Source organism: Oncorhynchus masou, chromosome 21, assembly GCF_036934945.1.
Source record: "Oncorhynchus masou masou isolate Uvic2021 chromosome 21, UVic_Omas_1.1, whole genome shotgun sequence".
In the NCBI taxonomy this organism is placed as follows: Eukaryota; Metazoa; Chordata; class Actinopteri; order Salmoniformes; family Salmonidae; genus Oncorhynchus; species Oncorhynchus masou.
Window position 1 is genome coordinate 4,905,001 of NC_088232.1, and position 21,838 is coordinate 4,926,838.

At 44.2% G+C, this 21,838-nt stretch overlaps 1 protein-coding gene across 2 annotated transcripts in view; it reads left to right on the top strand.

The window, feature by feature from the left end:
• Window positions 1-21,838, top strand: part of LOC135507602 (teneurin-3-like) — a 462,717-nt gene that overhangs the window by 285,733 nt on the left and 155,146 nt on the right. For both annotated transcript variants that reach the window (XM_064927148.1, XM_064927149.1), the window contains exon 6: window positions 8,772-9,003. In XM_064927148.1, coding sequence (XP_064783220.1) covers window positions 8,772-9,003 — 232 coding nt within the window. The remainder of the gene's footprint in view (window positions 1-8,771; window positions 9,004-21,838) is intronic.

Sequence of the window (21,838 nt, forward strand, 5' to 3'; positions counted from 1 at the left end):
TCGTCTCACGTCTTATGGAGGAATGGTTAAATAATGCAAAGCTTCAATTAGGGCTCTTTGGGGGTCTTAACCAGCGCCGTTCCTTTTAGACCCCCCTAATTCCACTGCAGTTAAACCCAGAGCTTGTAGCATTTCAGCCCCTTGGAGACCGGACAGAGGAGAGAGAGAGCGAAGGAGGGAGAGACGAGAAAAGAGAGGGAAGAGATGAGGCGGAAGGCGAGATGAGGGAGGGTAGAGAGAGGAGACAAAAGGGAAGGGAGGAGGAGAGGGAGGGAAGAGAGAGGAGACAAAGGGGAAGGGAGGAGGAGGGGGAGGGAAGAGATGAGGCGGAAGGCGAGAGGAGGGAGGGAAGAGAGAGGAGACAAAAGGGAAGGGAGGAGGAGACTGAGGGAAGAGAGAGGAGACAAAGGGGAAGGGAGGAGGAGATGGAAGAGAGAGGAGACCAAAGGGAAGGGAGGAGGAGAGGGAAGAGATGAGGTGGAAGGCGAGAGGAGGGAGGGAAGAGAGAGGAGACAAAATGGAAGTGAGGGAAGTGAGAGGAGACAAAAGGGAAGGGAGGAGGAGAGGGAGGGAAGAGAGAGGAGACAAAAGGGAAGGGAGGAGGAGAGGGAAGAGATGAGGTGGAAGGGGAGAGAGGAGGGAGTGAAGAGAGAGGAGACAAAAGGGAAGGGGGGAGGAGAGGGAAGAGATGAGGTGGAAGGGGAGAGAGGAGGGAGTGAAGAGAGAGGAGATAAAAGGGAAGGGAGGGAAGAGAGAGGAGACAAAGGGGAAGGGAGGAGGAGAGGGAAGAGAGAGGAGACCAAAGGGAAGGGAGGAGGAGAGGGAAGAGATGAGGTGGAAGGCGAGAGGAGGGAGGGAAGAGAGAGGAGACAAAATGGAAGTGAGGGAAGTGAGAGGAGACAAAAGGGAAGGGAGGAGGAGAGGGAGGGAAGAGAGAGGAGACAAAAGGGAAGGGAGGAGGAGAGGGAAGAGATGAGGTGGAAGGGGAGAGAGGAGGGAGTGAAGAGAGAGGAGACAAAAGGGAAGGGAGGAGGAGAGGGAAGAGATGAGGTGGAAGGGGAGAGGAGGGAGGGAAGAGAGAGGAGACTAAATGGAAGGGAGGGAAGAGAGAGGAGACAAAAGGGAAGGGAGGAGGAGAGGGAGGGAAGAGAGAGGAGACAAAAGGGAAGGGAGGAGGAGAGGGAAGAGATGAGGTGGAAGGGGAGAGAGGAGGGAGTGAAGAGAGAGGAGACAAAAGGGAAGGGGGGAGGAGAGGGAAGAGATGAGGTGGAAGGGGAGAGAGGAGGGAGTGAAGAGAGAGGAGATAAAAGGGAAGGGAGGGAAGAGAGAGGAGACAAAGGGGAAGGGAGGAGGAGAGGGAAGAGATGAGGTGGAAGGGGAGAGAGGAGGGAGTGAAGAGAGAGGAGATAAAATGGAAGGGAGGAGGAGAGGGAGGGATTTTTCTTCTTTTGTGCTGATTGCTTTCATTCAGTTCCAGGTCAGGGCTCAGGTTGTTGGAGGAAAATGGAAATCTAAACATTTCATGGCCGACATGTCGCTGTGACCCCGGGCTCATCCCTCTCTGTCTCGCTCTCTGTCTCTCTCTGTCTCCCTCTGTCTCTCCCTCTCACTCTCTCTCTCGAGCTCACGCTCACTCTCTCCTCTTCTTCCGTCTATACTCCTCCATCTCCCTTTCCTTGCTCTGTTAGTGAGATACTGTTATTCCCTCATCATTTCTCTAAAGCAGTAGATGAATCGTTTTTTCCCCCACTGCTTCCATTGTAGTCTCACAATGTAGGTCCGTCACGTGGACCCCAGGAAGCTCAGTTCAGTGACTGAGACTCAAAGTTGTTTGATCAAAAGGTCGTCCCTATACCATACCAGTCAGTCTTCCTGATGTACGGTCTGGGTATAGACTGATATCACATGGCGTAGTGTCCACCATGCCTTTTCATTCCTTTTCCTTTGTCCTCAGTATGGTTATTCCCCCTCTCCCTTTGTGTGTTTTGGGGAGGGGGGGGAGCGAGAGAGGTGTGTCCTGGGCCAGACGTGAAGCCAGCCATCCCGTCAGCTCACAGACGATCAACTCTCCCAGCCTCCTCCTCACCTGGGGGAGAGTCCTCCAGGGCCTCCCCCGTCTCTCCCCACTTCGTTTTATCCTCCCCTCACTCACTTTTCTCTCCTTCACTACATCCTTCCCTTCTCTCTCTCTCTCTCTCTCTCTCTCTCTCTCTCTCTCTTTCCTCCACATCATTCTCTCTCACCTCTTTTGTAGGTTGCCCCAAACTGACCTCAGACCAGTGTCTATAGGCATTGTTGTCATCCTACGCCACATGATGCATGGTAGCCCGTAGAGAAACAGCGTGAGGCCAGCCACTGTGTCAACATGCCACCAGGGCCCAGATGACATGCCACCGCTCCCCCACCGACAGGCATCACGGGTGGGCTACAAACACTCAGCTCGGTGGGGTGGCTGGAGGGCTGGTTGGAGGGATGGCGGGAGAGGGGGGTGTTTTCCGCACATGTCATGGACAATTACTGTCAAGTGTCACTGCTGATGTCCCTTCAAACCTGGTGATGTGTGTGTGTACACATCAACGTGAATGGAAAAGGGGACAATAGCACAGAGCATCTCCGTCTCACCAACCACAGTCACATCACCCGGTGCACTGCACCATCACGTTCCCTCGCGATAAACCGTATCTGCCTCTCATAATCCCTGTGTATCATAGAACCTACTCACTCAGTCAAATCACATGACATGTTATTTGTCAAATGAGCCGAAAACAACTAGACTGTAATGTGAAATGCTTGCTTACGAGCCCTTCCCAACGATGCAGAGTTTAAAAACAAAAATAGTTACACAAGAGAATACACAAGAATGGAGCTATATACAGGGAGATCACTGTGGAGCTATATACAGGGAGTACCAGTACCAGATCACTGTGGAGCTATATACAGGGAATACCAGTACCAGATCACTGTGGAGCTATATACAGGGAGTACCAGTACCAGATCACTGTGGAGCTATATACAGGGAGTACCAGTACCAGATTACTGTGGAGCTATATACAGGGAGTACCAGTACCAGATCACTGTGGAGCTATATACAGGGAGTACCAGTACCAGATCACTGTAGAGCTGTACACAGGGAGTACCAGTACCAGATCACTGTGGAGCAATATACAAGGGAGTACTAGTACCAGATCACTGTAGAGCTATATACAGGGAGTACCAGTACAAGATCACTGTGGAGCTATATACAGGGAGTACCAGTACCAGATCACCGTGGAGCTATACACAGGGAGTACCAGTACCAGATCACTGTGGAGCTATATACAGGGAGTACTAGTACCAGATCACTGTGGAGCTATATACAGGGAATACCAGTACCAGATCACTGTGGAGCTATATACAGGGAGTACCAGTACCAGATCACTGTGGAGCTATATACAGCGAGTACCAGTACCAGATTACTGTGGAGCTATATACAGGGAATACCAGTACCAGATCACTGTGGAGCTATATACAGCGAGTACCAGTACCAGATTACTGTGGAGCTATATACAGGGAGTCCCAGTACCAGATCACTGTGGAGCTATATACAGGGAATACCAGTACCAGATCAACGTGGAGCTATATACAGGGAATACCAGTACCAGATCAATGTGGAGCTATATACAGGGAATACCAGTACCAGATCAATGTGGAGCTATATACAGGGAATACCAGATCAATGTGGAGCTTTATACAGGGAATACCAGTACCAGATCAATGTGGAGCTATATACAGGGAATACCAGTACCAGATCAACGTGGAGCTATATACAGGGAATACCAGTACCAGATCAATGTGGAGCTATATACAGGGAATACCAGTACCAGATCAATGTGGAGCTATATACAGGGAATACCAGATCAATTTGGAGCTTTATACAGGGAATACCAGTACCAGATCAATGTGGAGCTATATACAGGGAATACCAGTACCAGATCAATGTGGAGCTATATACAGGGAATACCAGTACCAGATCAATGTGGAGCTATATACAGGGAATACCAGTACCAGATCAATGTGGAGCTATATACAGGGAATACCAGTACCAGATCAATGTGGAGCTATATACAGGGAATACCAGTACCAGATCAATGGAGGCAGGGTAAAGTGGGGTAAAGTGACGAGGCATCAGGATAGATAATAATAAGGTATTAGAGGTAGATATGTACATGGAGGCAGGGTAAAGTGACTAGGTATCAGGATAGATAATAATAAGGTATTAGAGGTAGATATGTACATGGAGGCAGGGTAAAGTGACTAGACATCAGGATACATACTAATAAGGTATTAGAGGTAGATATGTACATGGAGGCAGGGTAAAGTGACTAGGTATCAGGATAGATAATAACAAGGTATTAGGGGTAGATATGTACATGGAGGCAGGGTAAAGTGACGAGGCATCAGGATAGATAATAATAAGGTATTAGAGGTAGATATGTACATGGAGGCAGGGTAAAGTGACGAGGCATCAGGATAGATAATAATAAGGTATTAGAGGTAGATATGTACATGGAGGCAGGGTAAAGTGACGAGGCATCAGGATAGATAATAATAAGGTATTAGAGGTAGATATGTACATGGAGGCAGGGTAAAGTGACGAGGCATCAGGATAGATAATAATAAGGTATTAGAGGTAGATATGTACATGAAGGCAGGGTAAAGTGACGAGGCATCAGGATAGATAATAATAAGGTATTAGAGGTAGATATGTACATGGAGGCAGGGTAAAGTGACTAGGTATCAGGATAGATAATAATAAGGTATTAGAGGTAGATATGTACATGGAGGCAGGGTAAAGTGACTAGGTATCAGGATAGATAATAACAAGGTATTAGGGGTAGATATGTACATGGAGGCAGGGTAAAGTGACGAGGCATCAGGATAGATAATAATAAGGTATTAGAGGTAGATATGTACATGGAGGCAGGGTAAAGTGACGAGGCATCAGGATAGATAATAATAAGGTATTAGAGGTAGATATGTACATGGAGGCAGGGTAAAGTGACGAGGCATCAGGATAGATAATAATAAGGTATTAGAGGTAGATATGTACATGGAGGCAGGGTAAAGTGACAAGGCATCAGGATAGATAATAATAAGGTATTAGAGGTAGATATGTACATGAAGGCAGGGTAAAGTGACGAGGCATCAGGATAGATAATAACAAGGTATTAGAGGTAGATATGTACATGGAGACAGGGTAAAGTGACGAGACATCAGGATAGATAATAATAAGGTATTAGAGGTAGATATGTACATGAAGGCAGGGTAAAGTGACTAGGCATCAGGATAGATAATAATAAGGTATTAGGGGTAGATATGTACATGGAGGCAGGGTAAAGTGACTAGGTATCAGGATAGATAATAATAAGGTATTAGGGGTAGATATGTACATGGAGGCAGGGTAAAGTGACTAGGTATCAGGATAGATAATAATAAGGTATTAGGGGTAGATATGTACATGAAGGCAGGGTAAAGTGACTAGGCATCAGGATACATAATAATAAGGTATTAGAGGTAGATATGTACATGGAGGCAGGGTAAAGTGACTAGGTATCAGGATAGATAATAACAAGGTATTAGGGGTAGATATGTACATGGAGGCAGGGTAAAGTGACTAGGTATCAGGATAGATAATAATAAGGTATTAGAGGTAGATATGTACATGGAGGCAGGGTAAAGTGACTAGGCATCAGGATAGATATTAATAAGGTATAAGAGGTAGATATGTACATGAAGGCAGGGTAAAGTGACTAGGCATTAGGATAGATAATAATAACAACAAAATATAATCTGATGTTTTTTTGGTTTTAAATAGCCATGCCGCCATCTGAAGGAAAGGGGAGAACAGAGGACGCTGTCAGTGGTTTTAAGAATCTAGCTCCCCAGGGAGGGGGGATAGCTTGGGGGGTGTTTGGGAGGATAGCGGGGGCTCGTATTACAAGTGGTTTGTATGTAATCCGGGGTAAAGGGGATTTGGGTCTGGAGCTAAAGCTCAGTGCTCATTCCTTAGAGCGAGAGACAGAGGGACCGAGACAGGGAGCGAGACCAAGAGAGAGACCGAGAGCTATATACAGGGAATACGAGTACCAGATCAATGTGGAGCTATATACAGGGAATACAGACCGAAACAGAGACTGAGACAGAGAGAGAGAGAGAGACCGAGACAGAGAGAGAGACCAAGAGAGAGACCGAGAGCTATATACAGGGAATACCAGTACCAGATCAATGTGGATCTATATACAGGGAATACCAGATCAATGTGGAGCTATATACAGGGAATACCAGATCAATGTGGAGCTATATACAGGGAATACCAGATCAATGTGGAGCTATATACAGGGAATACCAGATCAATGTGGAGCTATATACAGGGAATACCAGTACCAGATCAATGTGGAGCTATATACAGGGAATACCAGTACCAGATCAATGTGGAGCTATATACAGGGAATACCAGTACCAGATCAATGTGGAGCTATATACAGGGAATAGAGAGACCCAGAGAGAGACCGAGAGAGAGACAGAGAGAGAGAGAGACTGAGACAGAGAGAGAGAGAGAGAGAGAGAGACCGAGACAGAGAGAGAGAAGACAGAGACAGAGAGACCGAGACAGAGAGAGAGAGACACCGAGAGAGCAAGAGAGAGATTGAGACAGTGAGAGAGAGAGAGACCGAGACAGAGAGAGGCCAAGACAGAGAGAGACCGAGACAGAGAGAAAGAGAGACCGAGAGACCGAGAGAGAGAAGATAGAGACAGAGAGAGAGGACAGAGACACCGAGAGACCGAGAGAGAGAAGACAGAGAGAGAGACCGAGACAGAGAGCCTGAGAGAGAGAGACCGAGACAGAGAGAGAGAGAGAGAGAGAGAGAGATAGACTGAGACCGAGACCGCAAGAGAGACCGAAAGAGAGAGAGACTGAGACAGAGAGAGAGACTGAGATCGAGAGAGACTGAGACCGAGAGAGAGAGAGAGACAGACCGAGAGACTGAGAGAGAGAGAGAGAGAGAGAGAGAGAAACAGAGAGAGAAACAGAGAGAGAAACAGAGAGAAACAGAGAGAGAAACAGAGAGAGAAACAGAGAGAAACAGAGAGAGAAACAGAGAGAAACAGAGAGAGAGAGACTGAGACTGAGAGAGACTGAGACTGAGAGAGACTGAGACCGAGAGAGAGAGACCGAGAGAGAGAGACTGAGAGAGAGAGAGACTGAGAGAGAGAGACTGAGACTGAGAGAGAGAGACTGAGACTGAGAGAGAGAGACTGAGACTGAGAGAGAGAGACTGAGACTGAGAGAGAGAGACTGAGACCGAGAGAGAGAGACCGAGAGAGAGAGACTGAGAGAGAGAGACTGAGAGAGAGAGACTGAGACTGAGAGAGAGAGACTGAGAGAGAGAGACTGAGACTGAGACTGAGAGAGAGAGACTGAGACTGAGAGAGAGAGACTGAGACCGAGAGACAGAGAGAAACAGAGAAAGACTGAGACAGAGAGAGAGAGAGAGTGTGTGTGTGTGTGTGTGTGTGCCATGAAATATATGTGTGGGAGTTTGAATAATAAGGACTGTTTCAGTTGGTTGTTTATGAGAGTGTGTTGTGAGTGGTGTGTGTGTGACAGCAATGTGTGTTAGGAGGTAATTGCTGTAGCTTTGTAAAAGAGCCTCCAGAGCACTGCAGAGCGCGGTAGACTGCAGGGCTGTGAAGGTCATTAGTTCTAGCAGCCTCATAATCAGATATGAAACGTTCAGTTAAGAACCGTAATGAAACGTCTGCTGTTGAGCTCTCAATGATGGTCTCCGCGGCGAGCTAGGAGAATACCTGGAATCTCCCCTCCTCCTCTTCTCCTCCCCTCTTCTTCCTCTCTTCCTCCCGCTGTCATTTAAACGCCGCTCTAGGAGAAGAAGATTGCTGAAATATCCTCTCCTCCCGCCACCTCCTCCTTGTTTGCGCTCTGCTCATTCCACTAGCCTTCTCAGACTGTAACCCCGAGGGCAGATTAGAGGCGGTCTAGCCTGTAACGACGTTCACTGTGACCTGTTGTTCTCTGACTGGTTGTGTCATTTGTCTTCCCAAGTTGTCTTCCTCTCGTGTATAACCACCTGTAATCATCATCTCGGAGACATTGTTGGTATTAGAAGGCAGGTAGCCTAGTGGTTAGAGCATTGGGCCAGTCACCGAAAGGTTGCTGGATCGAATCCCCAAGATGACAAGGTAAAAATCTGTCGTTCTGCTTCTGAACGAGGCAGTTAACCCACTGTTCCCAGGTAGTTAGTCATTGTAAATAATAATTTGTTCTTAACTGACTTGCCTAATTAAATAAAGGTTAAATTTAAGAAATATAGAACGGCCATCTTTCAGGCTCTGAGGTGAGCAGTAGCAGTACTGGGAGGAGAAGGAGGGTTTGTGGGTGTGTGGCAGGATTGTCCAACGTTTTAGTCCATCATTGTAGTGTTGTAATAGCAGCCAGATGTTGTGTTGTAATGATGCCTGCACTCATCCAAATAGGTTTACTTAAGTGTGATGATTAATTACCCAGGATGGTAGCATATGGGAGAGAGAGGGAGACTCCAGAGGCACAATGAGCATCAGTACATTTTACTGAACACAACATTCTGTTGTTGAATGTTTCTTGTGTGGGGCTGTCATCTTTTTGTCATCTTCCTTTCGTCAAACCTGTAACTAACTGTGTCAAACCCCAAATCACTTACCCTTCCCCATCTCTTATGCCCTCTCCTATACAGAGCAACCGCCCAATCACCATCAGCAGGGCCAGTCCACGCTGCCGCCAGCCCCGCCTCCCCACAAGCAGCAGCCGTCGGTCACCGCGCTCAACCACAACTCCCTGAGCAGCCGCAACCGTAACCCCAGCCCGGCCCCACCGGCCGCCCTCCCCGCCGAGCTGCAAACCACACCCGAGTCCGTGCCGCTGCAGGACAGCTGGGTCCTGGGCAGCAATGTGCCACTGGAGAGCAGGTAAGAAAAATACATGGCAACTGTATTAAACGTAAATTAAGCAAACCTGGCAACCTATATCTCAAACCTGGGAACAGATTGCTCTACATCAAGACATTATGGGTTATAACATAACATTAGCATACCTGGAAAACAGAACCGCTGGTAGGCAACTAGATTCAGCTGCGGGACGATTTTTGTCAGAGCCGATGGTCGGGGAGGCCGGAGCATAATTATAATAATTTGTACACTTCAACTAAAATAGATTGTATTTGAAAACAACCATAATTTCATACCTTGATTACATCGAGACATGATCACATATCTCTTTTTTTATTTGTGAGAATACCTGGCAACCCAATCCACCAATCTAGCAAGGTAGTCAACCTTGGGAACTATGCCTTAGCTAAACTGACAAAATGAAACTAGTTAAAGTGGACAAACTAGCATCTGTCCGTAACATTCGTCTGTAACATTCAGCCAACTTGGCAACCCTTACCTCAGCCATCCCAGTAACTATACCCATTTGTGACTTTGCAAATCAAACCAGAGCCAATCTGGCAACCCAAACATTTACAATACTGATGTAGCAACACACTGAAACTCACCAAGCAATCCAAAATCAGAGAGTACAGTGAGGGTATTTCTTTAGTGTAACCCTCCACACACACACACACCCACACACTGCCCGGTCACAAAGGCTTTCCTCCCACGTGTTATTGTACAGCTTTTGGACTTGTCAATCAATGACTAGGGACCCAGAGGGGGGTTTAAACACACACACACATTGATTTGTGCCTCTGCTGTATTATTAGTAGACTGCAGTCTGGCTCAGGTGTTATAGTGTTAATGGGTCTCTTCCACCACCTCCTCTCTTGTTATCTCTTCCTCCACCTTCACCCTGTTTTAAACAGTTACCTGCACTGTTCATTCACGCTTTCATTGTTACACAATACAGCAAATCTCCCTCCTGTCTCTGTGTGTGTCTGTGTGTTGCTGTGTGTGTGCACTTGCTCTGCATGTATGTTTATGTCCCCGAGTGTGTGTGTGTGTGTGTGTGTGTGTGTGTGTGTGTGTGTGTGTGTGTGTGTGTGTGTGTGTGTGTGTGTGTGTGTGTGTGTGTGTGTGTGTGTGTGTGTTTCTGCGCGCGTGTGTGTAGTTGCAAGAGTGAATGTGTGTGCGTTTGAAGGAGTTACAGGGCGCTTCTCTTTTGTGAGCGCTCTCACTTACTCCGACCTCAGATCCAACAGTCAATTTGTGCATCGCTCTTTTTTTGTCCAGAATGTTTCCCACCTTTCTTCTCCAGAAAAAGAATGAACGAATGAAATGAAATGAAATAATAATATGAAAAATACTGACATGGCTATGTGACATTACCAGGCATAAATAGAGGGATGGCTATGTAACATTACCAGGCATAAATAGCAGGATGGCTATGTAACATTACCAGGCATAAATAGTGGGATGGCTATGTAACATTACCAGGCATAAATAGTGGGATGGCTATGTAACATTACCAGGCATAAATAGTGGGATGGCTATGTAACATTACCAGGAATAAATAGCAGGATGGCTATGTAACATTACCAGGCATAAATAGAGGGATGGCTATGTAACATTACCAGGCATAAATAGAGGGATGGCTATGTAGCATTACCAGGCATAAATAGCAGGATGGCTATGTAACATTACCAGGCATAAATAGTGGGATGGCTATGTAACATTACCAGGCATAAATAGTGGGATGGCTATGTAACATTACCAGGCATAAATAGTGGGATGGCTATGTAACATTACCAGGCATAAATAGAGGGATGGCTATGTAACATTACCAGGTATAAATAGAGGGATGGCTATGTAACATTACCAGGCATAAATAGAGGGATGGCTATGTAACATTACCAGGCATAAATAGAGGGATGGCTATGTAACATTACCAGGCATAAATAGTGGGATGGCTATGTAACATTACCAGGCATAAATAGTGGGATGGCTATGTAACATTACCAGGCATAAATAGTGGGATGGCTATGTAACATTACCAGGCATAAATAGAGGGATGGCTATGTAACATTACCAGGTATAAATAGAGGGATGGCTATGTAACATTACCAGGCATAAATAGTGGGATGGCTATGTAACATTACCAGGCATAAATAGAGGGATGGCTATGTAACATTACCAGGCATAAATAGAGGGATGGCTATGTAACATTACCAGGCATAAATAGAGGGATGGCTATGTAACATTACCAGGCATAAATAGAGGGATGGCTATGTAACATTACCAGGTATAAATAGAGGGATGGCTATGTAACATTACCAGGCATAAATAGTGGGATGGCTATGTAACATTACCAGGCATAAATAGTGGGATGGCTATGTAACATTACCAGGCATAAATAGAGGGATGGCTATGTAACATTACCAGGCATAAATAGTGGGATGGCTATGTAACATTACCAGGTATAAATAGAGGGATGGCTATGTAACATTACCAGGCATAAATAGAGGGATGGCTATGTAACATTACCAGGTATAAATAGAGGTATGGCTATGTAACATTACCAGGCATAAATAGAGGGATGGCTATGTAACATTACCAGGCATAAATAGAGGGATGGCTATGTAACATTACCAGGCATAAATAGAGGGATGGCTATGTAACATTACCAGGTATAAATAGAGGGATGGCTATGTAACATTACCAGGCATAAATAGAGGGATGGCTATGTAACATTACCAGGCATAAATAGAGGGATGGCTATGTAACATTACCAGGCATAAATAGAGGGATGGCTATGTAACATTACCAGGCATAAATAGCAGGATGGCTATGTAACATTACCAGGTATAAATAGAGGGATGGCTATGTAACATTACCAGGCATAAATAGAGGGATGGCTATGTAACATTACCAGGCATAAATAGAGGGATGGCTATGTAACATTACCAGGCATAAATAGAGGGATGGCTATGTAACATTACCAGGCATAAATAGAGGGATGGCTATGTAACATTACCAGGCATAAATAGAGGGATGGCTATGTAACATTACCAGGCATAAATAGCAGGATGGCTATGTAACATTACCAGGCATAAATAGCAGGATGGCTATGTAACATTACCAGGTATAAATAGAGGGATGGCTATGTAACATTACCAGGCATAAATAGCAGGATGGCTATGTAACATTACCAGGCATAAATAGCAGGATGGCTATGTAACATTACCAGGTATAAATAGAGGGATGGCTATGTAACATTACCAGGTATAAATAGAGGGATGGCTATGTAACATTACCAGGCATAAATAGAGGGATGGCTATGTAACATTACCAGGCATAAATAGAGGGATGGCTATGTAACATTACCAGGCATAAATAGAGGGATGGCTATGTAACATTACCAGGCATAAATAGAGGGATGGCTATGTAACATTACCAGGCATAAATAGCAGGATGGCTATGTAACATTACCAGGTATAAATAGAGGGATGGCTATGTAACATTACCAGGCATAAATAGCAGGATGGCTATGTAACATTACCAGGCATAAATAGCAGGATGGCTATGTAACATTACCAGGTATAAATAGAGGGATGGCTATGTAACATTACCAGGTATAAATAGAGGGATGGCTATGTAACATTACCAGGCATAAATAGAGGGATGGCTATGTAACATTACCAGGCATAAATAGAGGGATGGCTATGTAACATTACCAGGCATAAATAGAGGGATGGCTATGTAACATTACCAGGCATAAATAGCAGGATGGCTATGTAACATTACCAGGTATAAATAGAGGGATGGCTATGTAACATTACCAGGTATAAATAGAGGGATGGCTATGTAACATTACCAGGCATAAATAGCAGGATGGCTATGTAACATTACCAGGCATAAATAGCAGGATGGCTATGTAACATTACCAGGTATAAATAGAGGGATGGCTATGTAACATTACCAGGTATAAATAGAGGGATGGCTATGTAACATTACCAGGCATAAATAGAGGGATGGCTATGTAACATTACCAGGCATAAATAGAGGGATGGCTATGTAACATTACCAGGCATAAATAGAGGGATGGCTATGTAACATTACCAGGCATAAATATAGGGATGGCTATGTAACATTACCAGGCATAAATAGAGGGATGGCTATGTAACATTACCAGGCATAAATAGAGGGATGGCTATGTAACATTACCAGGCATAAATAGTGGGATGGCTATGTAACATTACCAGGCATAAATAGAGGGATGGCTATGTAACATTACCAGGCATAAATAGAGGGATGGCTATGTAACATTACCAGGCATAAATAGAGGGATGGCTATGTAACATTACCAGGCATAAATAGAGGGATGGCTATGTAACATTACCAGGCATAAATAGAGGGATGGCTATGTAACATTACCAGGCATAAATAGAGGGATGGCTATGTAACATTACCAGGCATAAATAGAGGGATGGCTATGTAACATTACCAGGCATAAATAGAGGGATGGCTATGTAACATTACCAGGCATAAATAGAGGGATGGCTATGTAACATTACCAGGCATAAATAGAGGGATGGCTATGTAACATTACCAGGCATAAATAGAGGGATGGCTATGTAACATTACCAGGCATAAATAGAGGGATGGCTATGTAACATTACCAGGCATAAATAGAGGGATGGCTATGTAACATTACCAGGCATAAATAGAGGGATGGCTATGTAACATTACCAGGCATAAATAGAGGGATGGCTATGTAACATTACCAGGCATAAATAGAGGGATGGCTATGTAACATTACCAGGCATAAATAGCAGGATGGCTATGTAACATTACCAGGCATAAATAGCAGGATGGCTATGTAACATTACCAGGCATAAATAGCAGGATGGCTATGTAACATTACCAGGCATAAATAGCAGGATGGCTATGTAACATTACCAGGCATAAATAGAGGGATGGCTATGTAACATTACCATGCATAAATAGAGGGATGGCTATGTAACATTACCAGGCATAAATAGAGGGATGGCTATGTAACATTACCAGGCATAAATAGAGGGATGGCTATGTAACATTACCAGGCATAAATAGAGGGATGGCTATGTAACATTACCAGGCATAAATAGAGGGATGGCTATGTAACATTACCAGGCATAAATAACGGGGTGGCTATGTAACATTACCAGGCATAAATAGAGGGATGGCTATGTAACATTACCAGGCATAAATAGAGGGATGGCTATGTAACATTACCAAGCATAAATAGAGGGATGGCTATGTAACATTACCAGGCATAAATAGCGGGATGGCTATGTAACATTACCAGGCATAAATAGAGGGATGGCTATGTAACATTACCAGGCATAAATAGAGGGATGGCTATGTAACATTACCAGGCATAAATAGAGGGATGGCTATGTAACATTACCAGGCATAAATAGAGGGATGGCTATGTAACATTACCAGGCATAAATAGCAGGATGGCTATGTAACATTACCAGGCATAAATAGAGGGATGGCTATGTAACATTACCATGCATAAATAGAGGGATGGCTATGTAACATCACCAGGCATAAATAGAGGGATGGCTATGTAACATTACCAGGCATAAATAGAGGGATGGCTATGTAACATTACCAGGCATAAATAGAGGGATGGCTATGTAACATTACCAGGCATAAATAGAGGGATGGCTATGTAACATTACCAGGCATAAATAACGGGATGGCTATGTAACATTACCAGGCATAAATAGAGGGATGGCTATGTAACATTACCAGGCATAAATAGAGGGATGGCTATGTAACATTACCAAGCATAAATAGAGGGATGGCTATGTAACATTACCAGGCATAAATAGCGGGATGGCTATGTAACATTACCAGGCATAAATAGAGGGATGGCTATGTAACATTACCAGGCATAAATAGAGGGATGGCTATGTAACATTACCAGGCATAAATAGAGGGATGGCTATGTAACATTACCAGGCATAAATAGAGGGGTGGCTATGTAACATTACCAGGCATAAATACAGGGATGGCTATGTAACATTACCAGGCATAAATAGAGGGATGGAGGGATAGAGGGATGGCTATGTAACATTACCAGGCATAAATAGAGGGATGGAGGGATAGAGGGATGGCTATATAACATTACCAGGCATAAATAGAGGGATGGAGGGATAGAGGGATGGAGGGATGGCTATGTAACATTACCAGGCATAAATAGAGGGATAGAGGGATGGCTATGCAACATTACCAGGCATAAATAGAGGGATAGAGGGACAGGACAGTGTAGCTATAGGGTTAATCAGGGCCTCTGGGTGATATGTGTGTGAAAAGCCCTGGCTGTATAGTTTTATATTTTATGACCAGAGAAGTGCCAGGACAAACAGTGTGTAAAGGGACCCTTGAACAACACACCTGGCTCTCCTAAGGGAGGCCCTGTTTCTCTCTCTCTCTCTCTCTCACTCACTCACTTATTCACTCACACACACACACACACACACACACACACACACACACACACACACACACACACACACACACACACACACACACACACACACACACACACACACACACACACACACACACACACACACACACACTCTCTCATTCTCTCTCTGTCTCTCTGGCCTTTATGTTTCATCTGTCTCCAACACCAGAACCAACCATAACCCCAGACCTCATCTGCAACAGGCGTGTTGGGCAGCAGGAGATCGGAGGGGACTAGCTGGCGTCATGTCCCTCACCATCCATTTCCTCTTCCTATATGTCCCTCATTCTCTCTCTCTCTACACTCTCTGTCTCTCCTCCTCCTCTTGTCCATGCTATCCTCCTGTATGACCTTGGCTGTCCTCCTCATCTCCTATTGACAAAGCAATATGTAGACATCTATTATTAACAAGAGGGCCTTAATGCTCGTGTTACCCCCACCCCCGCCCACCTCCACAGGGAATACAGTTCCACCATGGCAACGGGGCCCAGGGGTGAAGGAAAAACAACACAACACAGGAATGCAGTGGTCAACTCAAAGCCAGCGGGATAGCCCCGGTCCAAAACCACACCATGACCCCCAGTGTGTGTGTGTGTGTGAGAGAGGCTCTCCCTTGCTGTGTGTAGGAAGCCTTTTAACCCAAGCTCTGGCTACAACATGGACAAACACTACAGCACAGAGTACTCACAGTATCAGATTCCCTCTCTGCTTTGTAGGCACCTAATTCAACACGTTTGGCTCACACTAACAGATTTGAGCACTCCCTGTCTGCATCCCAAATGGCACCCTATTCTCTATAATGTCATTCAAAAGTAGTGCACTATAAAGGGAATAGGGTTTGGGGCGGCAGGTAGTCTAGTGGTTAGAGCGGTTGGACTAGTAACCGAAAGGTTGCAAGATCAAATCCCCGAGCTGACAAGGTAAAAAGCTGTCGTTCTGCCCCTGAACAAGGCAGTTAACACACTGTTCCTGTCATTGAAAATAAGAATTTGTTCTTAACGGACTTGCCTAGTTAAATAAATTACATTTGGGATGCAGGTTAAATGAGTCTGCGTGCAAAGGGAGGTTGTGTTTCATGTGTATACACAAGAAGAGCCTGTCAGGGAAATAAACTAAACTATGAACTTTCTTAATTTAATTTATTTCACCTTTATTTATCCAGGTAGGCAAGTTGAGAACAAGTTCTCATTTACAATTGCGACCTGGCCAAGATAAAGCAAAGCAGTTCGACACGTACAACAACACAGAGTTACACATGGAGTAAAACAAACATAGTCAATAATAGAGTAGAAAAATAAGTCTATATACAATGTGAGCAAATGAGGTGAGATAAGGGAGGTAAAGGCAAAAAAAAGGCCACGGTGGAGAAGTAAATACAATATAACAAGTAAAACACTGGAATGGTAGATTTGCAATGGAAGAATGTGCAAAGTAGAAATAATGGGGTGCAAAGGAGCAAAATAAATAAATAAATACAGTAGGGGGAGAGGTAGTTGTTTGGGCTAAATTATAGATGGGCTATGTACAGGTGCAGTAATCTGTGAGCTGCTCTGACAGCTGGTGCTTAAAGCTAGTGAGGGAGATAAGTGTTTCCAGTTTCAGAGATTTTTGTAGTTCGTTCCAGTCATTGGCAGCAGAGAACTGGAAGGAGAGGTGGCCAAAGGAAGAATTGTTTTTGGGGGTGACAAGTGAGATATACCTGCTGGAACGCATGCTACAGGTAGGTGCTGCTATGGTGACCAGCGAGCTGAGATAAGGGGGGACTTTACCTAGCAGGGTCTTGTAGATGACCTGGAGCCAGTGGGTTTGGCGACGAGTATGAAGCGAGGGCCAGCCAACGAGAGCGTACAGGTCGCAGTGGTGGGTAGTATATGGGGCTTTGGTGACAAAACGGATGGCACTGTGATAGACTGCATCCAATTTATTGAGTAGGATATTGGAGGCTATTTTGTAAATGACATCGCCGAAGTCGAGGATCGGCAGGATAGTCAGTTTTACATGGGTATGTTTGGCAGCATGAGTGAAGGAGGCTTTGTTGCCAAATAGGAAGCCAATTCTAGATTTAATTTTGGATTGGAGATGTTTGATGTGAGTCTGGAAGGAGAGTTTACAGTCTAACCAGACACCTATGTATTTGTAGTTGTCCACATATTCTAAGTCAGAACCGTCCAGAGTAGTGATGTTGGACGGGCAGGCAGGTGCAGGCCGCGAACGGTTAAAGAGCATGCATTTAGTTTTACTTGTATAAAGAGCAATTGTAGGCCACAGAAGGAGAGTTGTATGGCATTGAAGCTCATCTGGAGGTTAGTTAACACAGTGTCCAAAGAAGGGCCAGAGGTACAGAATGGTGTTGTCTGCGTAGAGGTGAATCAAAGATTCACCAGCAGTAAGAACGACATCATTGATGTATTCAGAGAAGAGAGTCGGTCCAGGAATTGAGCCCTGTGGCACCCCCATAGAGACTGCCAATATGCTCTGTGACGGTGGGATTTGATAAATGTTCCCCTTGCACAAACTGAATTGTAAATCAAGCCCATAATTTCTAAACCAGACATTATTTTTGACATTGAGGCTCAAGAAGAAATGATGAAAGAAAAGTGTAATAATTCAAAGGGTAGGAAGGACTCTCCAGGCTTCAACGGTTCTCTTTCTCTTTCAGAGGATGTTGATGAGCAGGTATCATCCCTTTTAAGGTTTTATTGGAAACGTAGTTTAACTACATGTGTGCCGACGAGGAGTATTTTACTACACATCATCTCATCTTACACCATCTTGGTCATGTTGGCTCCTTCTGTGAAGTCTTCTTTAAATCTTCTCAACTATGGTGGTCGGCCTGGCAACAAAGTAAAGATCCTATAAATAAAAACAGAAATATTTTTCATTATTGACAGCATGAGGTGTACTATTTATGTTTATAAAAACAGTTGACAGATCACATCAAAAAACAGCTGCATCTTTAAGGGAAATAATGACACGGTGTTGTCTTAGAAATGTACAAGAGAAGGCCATTTTCTTTAGGCTTCAGATGCTGTCTCGGGTCTTTAGTCAACTTTCTGCATGACAATATTGCTACATTTTTTTTTTTTTTTTACTTCCCTTCCCTCCATCTCAGTTCTTATATTCTTTGTTTTTGCATCAATGAAGCAATAGTAAAATAATATAGCCAGATATACTTATAAAAGTAAATATAGGGTACATTAAAATTATGACAATTCCTCACACACTCATGACGCACACACCCTCTCACCACCACCTTCTTAGAGAACGGTCTCCATCATAACCTTTTAACTCAATAAGCCCACTTTAACCACCCTCCTCTTCTGTCACCATTACTCCTCTGATTATACCATTACTCCCCTGATTACACCATTACTCCTCTGATTACACCATTAGTCCTCTGATTACACCATTAGTCCTCTGATTACACCATTACTCCTCTGATTACTATATTGTCACATATTCATTTAATACTGAGGAAATAAAGAGAAAATCCCCTGGAGACGAACGCTAACGTTAGCTAGCTCCTTTCACCATGACAATAACATTGAAAAGTCCTGTTGAGGAGACACTATAGCTAACGTTAGCTAACTCCTTTTACTACGACAATTACCTCTAAAGCCCTGTTGAGGAGACACTATAGCTAACGTTAGCTAACTCCTTTTACTACGACAATTACTTCTAAAGCCCTGATGAGGAGACACTATAGCTAACATTAGCTAACTCCTTTTACTATGACAATTACTTCTAAAGCCCTGATGAGGAGACACTATAGCTAACGTTAGCTAACTCCTTTTACTACGACAATTACTTCTAAAGCCCTGTTGAGGAGACACTATAGCTAACGTTAGCTAACTCCTTTTACTACGACAATTACTTCTAAAGCCCTGTTGAGGAGACACTATAGCTAATGCTAGCTAGCGCCTTTCACCAATTACATTTAAAGTCGTGTTGTGTGTTCTAGTGTTCCATCACCTTTGCTACTTCATCTATTGTCTCCTCCTATTGAGATATTGTATAGAGTCTGGTTCCACACAGTGACGGAGAGCTTCAGTTCTCTCTGAGAGGTTCTAAGAGTCGTTCTTAGAACTTGTGTACGTCACAAACCACTTAACATGGTGGTGCTTGATGCATTCAAAGACCCCTTTCTCTCTCACGTCTGCAGATGAATAACTCTATACATAAATAGGGTCCTCTCAGCATGGTCAGTGAATAATAACAAAAGCATTGCTTCTTATATACCCCGACACACACACACACACACGCACATACACACACACACACACACACACATCTGTGAATCCCAACCACACAACTTCAACTTCTCTAAACATAGCTTCTGAGAGCAAGGAGATGATTCCAAGCAGGGTGTGAACGACAACCCTGATTTAGGAAACACATTTGTGTGTGTGTGTGTGTGTGTGTCTGTCTGTCTGTGTCTGTGTGTGTCTGTCACTTAAATGTGTCCTTGTTATCCGCCTACCAGAATAGACTGTAATTAAAGCCTTTGCCATAAACCTAATGCTTTATAAACTTCCCCTGCAGAAAGACAATAAACTCCAACAGTGATTAACTGCTCTTATTGATGACAACATACTGTGTTTTACTACACCTTTCATTATGACAGTATATCAACAACAGGTTTTTAATGCAGCAATATCAACCATGTGAATATTTGGGTACTATTTGAAATACAAAACGACATTAATAATGATAATACTGCGATAAAAGTCTCTGTAAATGATTTGTACCGTGTTTTACAGACGCGCATACAAATCAGAATTGTGACTTAGCGCCGATATCTCTATATCTCGGCTTCACTGGCTGGAATTCAGTCTGAGTGGCAAGTCTATACAGCCCAGGGGTTATTTAAACACTCAGTGAATATCAGCGAGACAAGCTTTTCATCAAAGACACATTATTGCGCTATCATGTAGCGCACATGAGAAAGTTAGATCAACACCATTGTAATGGCTTGATCAGCTGCTTCTTAAAGTCTCTCGTTTTATTGAAAGTATCTCTTACTTGAATTCTTCACACCATATTCCTCCTTAGCTCATAACGCGAGAGAGACGTGCACACGCAGGCACAATCATACGCACACACGAGCGTAAACACACGCACTCATAGCACCTCGAGAGAAGAGACCGACAGCCGGCCTATCATATGTACACCGAGGTTAATCTCTTCAGACTAAACACACACCAACTGTGGTGTGCCTTTAGCGACCCCACACACACAGCCCCCGACCTCACCAGCCCCAGACTATCTATAGAAACACAAGGAAGGCTATGTTCTCCAGTCCTGTTCGTGAGCCGACTAGCTAATAAAGTTTGTACAAATCTTTACAGCCTGGGGGATTAAATCAATGTTGCCCCGGGTAACAGTGTGAGCGATAAGCTATAGCATCACCATCCCATGAATGCCAATGATGGACATTGGCATATATCCATACACCTATAGGAAGGAGCTGATGATATGTGCTAGGTTCTTCACTTTTCCTTTCTTTCATCTGTCACTGGGACTTTTTCAAAGTCAAGCTCGGGTATCAGACTTCAATGTCTGTGCTCTCCTGCAGCTTTGTGGCTGTCGTCATCGAGATAATACCTTTTGGCTTTCATTTTATTTCCCGTGTTTCTTTGTGGATCACATAGTACTTTTTTTTGTGTGGATTGATCGTACTTATGTCAGGATAATGAAAATGTGAAGTGACGATTTTGGAGAGGGACATAATGAGAGTGGAGAGATTTTGAGTTTTAAATTAGTTAAAAAGTGGATGGATGGAGGGGGAGGCCCAGGTGTTTGAGAGCTGTTTTGTGAATGAGGGAGGGATGGGTATAGCATGTCAGAGGTCTGAGTGGAGGACAAGGAGGGGTGGAGAGGAAGATGAAGGATAAGTAGATAACATGAGAGAGAGAGAGAGAGAAAGAGAGAGAGAGAGAGACAGAGAGAGCAGTCGGGATAGAAAAGGGGTGTGTGGGTACTCAAGGGGATAAGGTTAGAGATGGGAGGAGTGTGAAAGGTCTCATTCCGAGGTGATAATCCCTCATCACCCAATCCGTGACTCATTGTCATTCTCACCTGTTGTGTCAGAGGACTGCCTCCCACGCCTGTCTCACACACACACACACACACATCATAGACACACAGAGACACATGCATACACACACATCTCATAGACAAACACACACACTCCTTTTCCGCGCCATCCCTCCTCTCTACCTCTGGATCAGCTTTCATTAGCCCGGCCTGCAACTCAACACCTAGATTTCACGACAACTATGATTCCCCCGCCCCTTTATTTTCTCAAAGTAGCTCAGCCTCTTGTCTTTTCTCTGAGCCTGCCAT